Source organism: Hydra vulgaris, chromosome 08, assembly GCF_038396675.1.
Source record: "Hydra vulgaris chromosome 08, alternate assembly HydraT2T_AEP".
In the NCBI taxonomy this organism is placed as follows: Eukaryota; Metazoa; Cnidaria; class Hydrozoa; order Anthoathecata; family Hydridae; genus Hydra; species Hydra vulgaris.
In genome coordinates, this window is record NC_088927.1 from 25,187,272 (window position 1) to 25,195,360 (window position 8,089).

General features: G+C 30.0%; 3 protein-coding genes across 3 annotated transcripts; 2 read left to right on the forward strand and 1 right to left on the reverse strand.

Annotated features, from left to right (window-relative positions):
* Positions 1 to 569: 569 nt before the first annotated feature.
* Positions 570 to 1,067, reverse strand: LOC136083159 (EPM2A-interacting protein 1-like). Its single transcript, XM_065802565.1, has one exon. It carries the CDS (start codon positions 1,065 to 1,067, stop codon positions 570 to 572), a length of 498 nt encoding a protein of 165 aa, XP_065658637.1.
* A 1,283-nt stretch (positions 1,068 to 2,350) lies between these two features.
* On the forward strand, positions 2,351 to 6,520 carry LOC136083701 (uncharacterized). Its single transcript, XM_065803305.1, has 6 exons — positions 2,351 to 2,440; positions 3,619 to 3,834; positions 3,943 to 4,971; positions 5,388 to 5,718; positions 5,835 to 6,063; positions 6,200 to 6,520. The coding sequence occupies exons 3-5, from the start codon at positions 4,026 to 4,028 to the stop codon at positions 6,022 to 6,024; spliced, it is 1,467 nt and encodes a 488-aa protein (XP_065659377.1). The 5' UTR covers positions 2,351 to 2,440; positions 3,619 to 3,834; positions 3,943 to 4,025; the 3' UTR covers positions 6,025 to 6,063; positions 6,200 to 6,520.
* LOC136083702 (uncharacterized) lies at positions 6,087 to 8,089 on the forward strand. The gene is made up of 2 exons (XM_065803306.1): positions 6,087 to 6,338; positions 7,120 to 8,089. Exons 1-2 carry the CDS (start codon positions 6,183 to 6,185, stop codon positions 7,897 to 7,899), a joined length of 936 nt encoding a protein of 311 aa, XP_065659378.1. The 5' UTR covers positions 6,087 to 6,182; the 3' UTR covers positions 7,900 to 8,089.

The following is an 8,089-nucleotide window of genomic DNA, read 5'->3' on the forward strand; positions in this document are numbered from 1 at the left end:
TATATTTAGTTTCTTTTACAATAAAGAAAGTAAAAAGCTATTCTTTAAATGTAAACTTGGCTACATAAAATCTGATTCCTTTTTATTTACACTAGAAAACCATTTGTAGAAAAAATTGAGAAAGCATCTCTAAATCATAATTTTTTTTTGAATTAACACTATTACAGCAACCATAAATTTCCTTATAAAAGTAATTGTAAGCAAGATATAAAAATCTAAAGATAAAAAGGTTTCATTGAGAAAAAAAATTAATTTAATGTATTTGAATTAAACTTGTTTTTATTCGAATTGAACTTGCTTATAATCACTTATTAGCATAAGTTACTAAAAACTGCAAAATATCAAATAAATAAACGACTACACAAAAAAAAAATTCAATTAAGTTCAAATTACTTTTATTTCTTATTTTATTACATTCAGCAAAAAATTAGACATAACAAAGAGAATTCTTTTTATAACATCAATAATTTTTTGTAAAAGACCATAAGAAAACTCCTCTTGTATAATAACCTGCATAATTTACTATAAATTTATTAGGCACTAAGATTTTCAACACTACTGGTAAGTTTTTAAAAATCTGTTTTCAAGCTTGTAGTTGATATTCTAAGCAACTGTAACAAATGTTCACTAGTTAGATTGGCACGATACTTTGATTTAATAAATTTCATAGTCGAAAATAAAGATTCACATGTACACGTTGAACCAAAAAATGAAATAAGTTTTATACTAATCCTTTTTAGTTGAAGATACTTAACTTCAGGAACCATTTGCCAGAAATCTAATAAAGCTAGTATTTTATGCAGCACTTGAAGATTTTGATCTTCTTGGAGATCTAGTAATTCTATATCAAATTGAGATGTTTCTTCAAGTATATTTTCTGGTATTGGACAACCATCACTAATAATATCATTTAAAAAAGGGTTAACTAAAAATGCCATTGATGATTTAAGAGCATACAAATCTTTAAACCTGCTTTGAAAGTCTTCGAATAAATTCTGTAGTTTTTCCCAGTATGATTCAATCTTATGATCATCATACTGAATTGTAGGATTGGGATTATGAATCATCTTCTTCATTTGATTAAAATGATTAAAAGTTTTTAAGGTAAGATCTTTCTGAAATAGAGCAATTTTTTTTGAAAACTAAATATAGTCTGAGCGAGATCATATATACTATTTTTAAACTATCTGTGATTTTTTGCATTAGATCGAATATAATTTACAGTCTTCACCACTGATTTAAAAACAATTGGAAAATTAAAATGTTTTGCTGCTAAATGTTCTTGATGAATCACACAATGAACTGGTATAAACTCTGGATACGTAGGATCACTATTTAGTAAACCCATAAGCCCAATGTGTTTTCCGACCATTGCTATTGCACCATCTGTAGAAACACTAATAAGCATGTTTTTAGGAGCATCGGATTTTACCAGAACAGTGTCAAGGGCTTTCTTTAAATCAATTCCACGAGTTGTGTCTTTTAGCTCTACTAAATCTAGCAACTCTTCTTTCACAAGTACATCTGATGCTACATATCTAACAAATACTGCCATTTGAGGTTTATCTTAAATATCTGTTGATTCATCCAATGCTAAACTGAATGCTTCACAATTTCTCAAGTCATTTAACAAATGCTGTTCAACTTCGACACTAATCTCAGATATTCTTCTTTCAGTTGTATGTCGAGAAACAGAAATATTTTAAATTAACCTTTGAATTTTGCTATTATTTAGGATCTAAAACTGAGATCACATCAAATAGATTTTGTTTTACAAACTCTATTTGATGTGAACATTGCAAAAAGTAAACATCGGTGTAAGGATGTTTACTTTTTGCAATGTTCCAAGCTATAATAAAACTTGCTTCTGTTGTAATATTTGATTCTTTGCTGGAAGATAAAACATTAATTTGTCGATTTTTAAATATTGTTTTAAGCAACTCGATTTAATTTTTTCTCTGACATGAATTTTTTGGGTATTCTTCAGAAAAACACATATGATTTGTTTCATAGTGACGTTTAACATTACATGTCTTATTATGAGCTAGTTCAGTATCGCAAATTAAACACATAGGTTTATTTTCTTTTTCAATAAATGCGTATTTTTCTGTCCAATCGCCATGAAATGATCTGTTCTTATCTTCAATTTTTCTTTTCTTACTTTCATTGTGAAGTGCTTTATTGTCACCTTTTGCTATATCCATTTTTCAAACAATATGTCTTCCGGCAATGTATAATTCAAGTTTTTATTAGGGTAGGTACAATCGGCTGAGCAGAGCAGATTGGCTGAGCAGATCATAAATAGTGCGGACGGCAAGGAACAGTATTTTTAATAAAAAGTAGTATTTTTAGTGTCAAGCGTGAGCGTATTATGGCGATACTAGTACTTACAAATGTTTCAACTCATTTAAATTATTATTTTTGTCTTATATCTTCAAGTGTAAGTGTATTATGTAATGGCGATACCAATACTTACAAATATTCTGTCTCATTTAAAAATAGAAGTTATTGCTGAACTTATTACCAAAAGCGACATTAATACAAGGTCAACACTGCTCAACAAGCCGAAGTCAGGAGAAGTGTATGTCGCTCAAGTGAACAATGGGATAGGTCATAAACACCTAAGATTTTTTTGTAATTAAATAAACTTTAATAAAGCTAATAACGATAATATAAATAATGATACTTTATACACTTTCTTAAATCGTTTATAAGCAACTCTCAATAAGCCAGGTTTAACTAGGATGTGCTTCTTTACAGACTTACAGATTATCTATATAGCAAATTTGATCATACCTGGATTACTTCAGCATTGTTGCCAACAATGCTGAAGTAATCCAGTGGCATTATTCCAACAATGTTGGTATAATGCCAAATAATAAAAAGGTAAACAACCAGATAATAAAAGAAAAAAACTTTATAAGTATACTTAATAAGTTGTTTATGTTTTCCTAGACTTCAACCAGTAAGTTGAAAGTGTATAATGAGTATATTTGCACTTATAATATAAAAGTTAATTGTAAATATAAGTGTTTAAAAATACTCATGTAATAATTTATAAAGTAGTTATGTAACTCCATAGCTTTTTAGTTTCTGCTCATAAAAGTTACTTTATTAGAGAAATTGCATAGCTTGAATCCTCATTCCCACTTTTAATACTTTTTGCCTAGGAGCCGGGGAAAGGGAATGGTCAAAATGTCCAATATAAATTAGCTGCACAATAGCTTTAGCTTTATAGCTATAACGAAGATGCACAATAGCTCTAGATGGTTATTTAAGGACCATGAAATGCATCTAAAAAGCAATGTTTCAACCACATTTGCATTTAACAAATGTTTTGGTGTTGCATATCATATTTACATTTTAAGTTTAGTCTATAGTAATTGGATATTTAAGAAAATGTAAGATGATATAGTAGCATTTTATTTTTTTAATATTAGTTTGGGTGATCAAGGTTTTCAACTCTTGTCCTCCTTTTCCTACACATAATAAAATAAAGATTTTGAATAATTTTTTTCCTTCTCTTTCATCCTTAGGGCTAAGGCTACTCACCTACCTTATTTTATGTAATTATTTGTTCTGTTTGTTTTGAAAAACTTTTTTAATTTCATTTATTAGATGACTGGCGCGCTGATGGATATAGATGGAAACAAACTGGATGCTGTAAAATTCCACGTGGTTCGCCAGTTTATTCAAAGCTCCACTATGCCACAGTGACATCTACTGGAACATCAACTGTATTTCAGAAGTTTGTTTATAAAGATTTGTGTCAAAAAGATGTTGTTGTTATTCATTATATGGGAAACCATCACCTTGCTGTCCTTATGCCACATGGTAATCTTTTCAAATATTATTTAATAACAGTTCTATCTTATGTTTGTTTAAAAGATATTTTTCATAAATTTCTAATATCTAATTAAATTATATTTTATTGCATTTTAGGAAACTCTTAAAAAGCTATTAATTTCCTAACAACAGCTTCATCAGTGCGAAGTGCTATTGTTGAATCAAAGAATTACAAAGAAATGCTTATTGATGTCAAAGATGAGCCCATACAGTTTCAACCTAGAAATCCTAGACAATTCAAGTATATAAGGAGTGTTGAATCAGCAGGAAAAAGACTTGGAGTTGATTCTTTTGTTACTCTTCACGAACTAGTTTATATGATGCCTGGATTTGTGTGGACAATCTCTACTTACCCGGACTTGGCTGTATCATTTGGAATACAAAAATCCATAGAACAACTTGTGATGTGTTCTCAAGTATTTCTTTCTTATGATACAACTTTTAATTTAGGGGATTTTTATTTATCTATTTTAGTGGCACAAATGAGTTATTTTGTGGAAAAACCATGTATGCCTATAGCCTTTTTATTACACGATCGAAAATTTGATATAGTCCATAAATTTTTTTTCAAAACTCTCAAACTGAAACTCCCAATTTTAAATAATGTTGTAATAGTAACAGATGGAGAGAGTGGTCTAAGCAAGGCTATTGAAAAAGCATTACCAAAATGGAATCTTGTAACTTGCTCTAACCATATTTTGTCAGATATTGAGATATGGTTGAAGAAGCATAATGCTGGAAAACAAGAAATAAGTGTATACAAATCTCAAGTCCAGGAACTTTTACAGTGTGAAAGTGAAAGCCAGCTCCAAATGAAGATTGATACATTGAAGCTTTCTTGGAGTGAAGCCTTTGTTGTTTATTTTGAAAACCACTTGAGCGCTCGTATTTCTATAGCTTTTATTGGCTATTTGAGATCTGTTGGATTAATTGAAGGTTTAGTTACAAACAATATATCTGAATCTTTAAACGCTCTAATAAAGAGATTTCAGGAATGGGAGGAGGCACCAGTTGATGCTATGCTTATAGCAATGCACCGTTTACAAACTTTTTATCTCACCGAAATTAAACGCAGCTTCAGTGGCTTTGGACCATACACTCTCAATGAAAATACTCACCTGTCTAGTATGTATTTAAATCATGTTTTAAACTTATTTATGATTTTTGTGGTCACTTATTGTTGCTATTTTTGCAGTCGTTTTTCTATCGTGCAATAGCACATTACATTCATCATCATAATCTATACAACATATCAGGTGTGTAATTTTATGTCTTACATGAGTCGCCCACTATAATAATCAACAGTGCTGTAATTTATTGTCTATTTTAATTAAAATCCGCTGCTTTTTATAATGTTTAGTAAAATTAAATAGTGCACTGTAGTGTATTTAATTTTAAACCTAGTATTTTTTTTAAAAAGATTTAATTATTTTTTAAAGGTTTCTTTTAAATAATCACAAGTAATGAAATCATTAAGGTATTAGATGACCATGAAGGTACACCCCTGCATATTCATTACCTTAAATTATTCTCTGTTTCAGTTAACATCGATGAAGTACCTAAATTGGAAGATCCTGAGCTCGTTATTGCAGAGCTGCAAGCAGCAGCCAATGTATCATTGAAACAGCTTGTACTACCATCGATTAGTGTCCTTTCTAACATGCTGACAGTAGTTCATAATCCAAGCATCAAAGTCTTTACAGTCTCTGGACCAGATGGCAATGCACATGTGGTGAAATTATTTCCAAAAGAAAGTTGCACACGCCCTTCTTCAACAATGTGCTGTCATGTACTGGCAGTCAAACGTAGCATAGGTGTTGAGTGTAGTGAAAGGCGAGTTTTGAATTTGACCAAGTTGCGAGGCAATTCACGGTAATTTTACTAATTTCTGTAGCAAGTTTATTTAATTTTTGTTTGATTACATTCTAGTTAGACTTTTTTTCTCTCTAAAATCTATTAAATTCGTAAAATAACTCTTTTTTTTTTAGAAAAAAAGGTGACAAAAAATCGGGAAGGAAGAAACCAAGACCAGGAGATATTAACTTTATCCCTGCACCTGATGCAATTGGTGCAATTAATAATTTGGACTTGAGTAGTTTTGATGACTTTTCCTTAATACAAAATAATGACGCAAAAGTGTCTCCAACTTTAGTTGGTATTGATTATTTACACGCATGATAATATTGCTACAGCAATCCCATTAGCGAAATCTAAAATGTATTTTTTGGTTTTGTATTTTTACATTTACAATTGTCTCATTCTTTTTTTTAATATTCAAGTGTTGTTCTTATTTTTAAAGTTTCTTTTTAAACATATATATTGTTTTTCTGTTAAATATGTTATTGTTTTTAAGGAAGCAAAAACAATTAAAATTGGTTGATGCATATGTACCAAAGAAAAGACAACCCTCTGCCTCTTTAGTTTCATCTGATTTTCAGTCGTTACTTTATTCAGATGTGATACCAATTGTTAATGTTGAATTGGAGTGTATTGTAAGTGATGCAATTCTATTTATTCATTTTTCAGATTCTAAGTATATCTGTGTTTATTTTCATCAGCTAGCAAGGCACTAGTTTAAATTAACTATGTGCTTAATTGCACATTGGGTTTGTGTGTTGCTTACTAAGCAACACACAAACTGTGTGCAATGTTTACAAAGTATGTGTGTTTAACAGATATCAAGCGTTTACACCAAGCGGCAGCAGGGTATGAAGTTTTTGTCACAGCATAATAATTTTTACAAAATTCTGTTGTTGTTAACTAAGTTGTTTATAACAGCTATACTATTGTTCTTAACAAATGTTGGTTGTTATAACAAGTTTTATCAAGAAGTGCACCAAATAAGAATTCAAATTGAAGTGTTCTTCAATTTGAAACTTGTATGTATAATTGAAATCTATAAATGGTTAAAAAATCAATATATTTCTAAAATAGTTATTACACTTCATGAAGATATCATGATATCTAATCAGTTTATAACATGGTATATAATCCGTTTGCTAATTATACTAAGAATGTCATTATGAATTATAATATTAAATATTAATAATAACATTCATACTAAGCTACATACTAATGTCACTAAACTTATGTCACTAGACTAAGCAATCACACTAAGCATTGTTAATCATAAGTAAATATTTTGCTGGAGGTAAAAATAGCATTAGTAGTATCAAATAGTTACAATAATAGAGCTGACATTGGTTTGCTAAACGTATTCTCAATGTGTTTTTCAGTTTTAATAATATAAACCAATAATATTTTGTTTTCTAGGTTCCAGTTGATGTAGACGATTGGCTTCAATTTAATACAACGAGTGTTAGCATTGCTGATCGTAATCTAATCACAAGTCCAGATGGCCTTCTCAATGATAAGGTTATTTATGCTGCAATGATTTTGTGTAAACAACAGTTCCCCGATGTTGACGGTTTAGAGGACCCAATTCTGTGTTTTGCAGATCAGTGTAATAGTGTTCCGCTTTCAAAACGTGGTTATGTTCAAATTTTTAATGATGAAACCAAAGGACATTGGATAACTGTTGCCAACCAGCATTGCAAAGATGGTAAAATAAACATCTATTGCAGTTTACAGTTAATTCCTAGCAAAGAGTGTACACATTCAATTTCAAAATTTGCTCGTATACAGTGTGCAGTGATGGAGCTCCATATTAACAATGTATCCCGTCAAAGAGAAATGTTATGTGGATTTTATGCAATTGCAAATTGTGTTTCTTTGTGCCTAGGCAAAGATCCCTGCAATTTTACATACAGAGAGTCAGTAATGCGCCAATATTTATTGGCATGTCTTGAAAATAAGTATATTACTCAGTTTCCTGTTGAGAGTTTTAGAACTGTGAGGAAGAGTGTAATTCGAATTTCAAGAAACACCTTGTATTGTGTTTGTCGCACTATTTTTATGTCTTCTGGCTCGATGGTCCAGTGTAAATTGTGCAATGAGTGGTTTCATTCATCTTGCATAGGTTTATCCGAGGAACTTTTTATTGAGTACAAGAGAGATATACAGAAAATTTACAAATGTGCTAAATGTATATAAAAAATATTTTCTAAACATTCTTGATTTTAATTTTTGTTTGTGATTATTTTATTTATTTTTAATACATTTTTAGTAATTAAAAATATTTTCACTTTTTGTATTATAACACATTTGCGGTTTTACGGTTTTACGAGATTTATGTACTTAGCATATTACAAATGGAATTATTTAATTTCGGCTGATTGCCAAA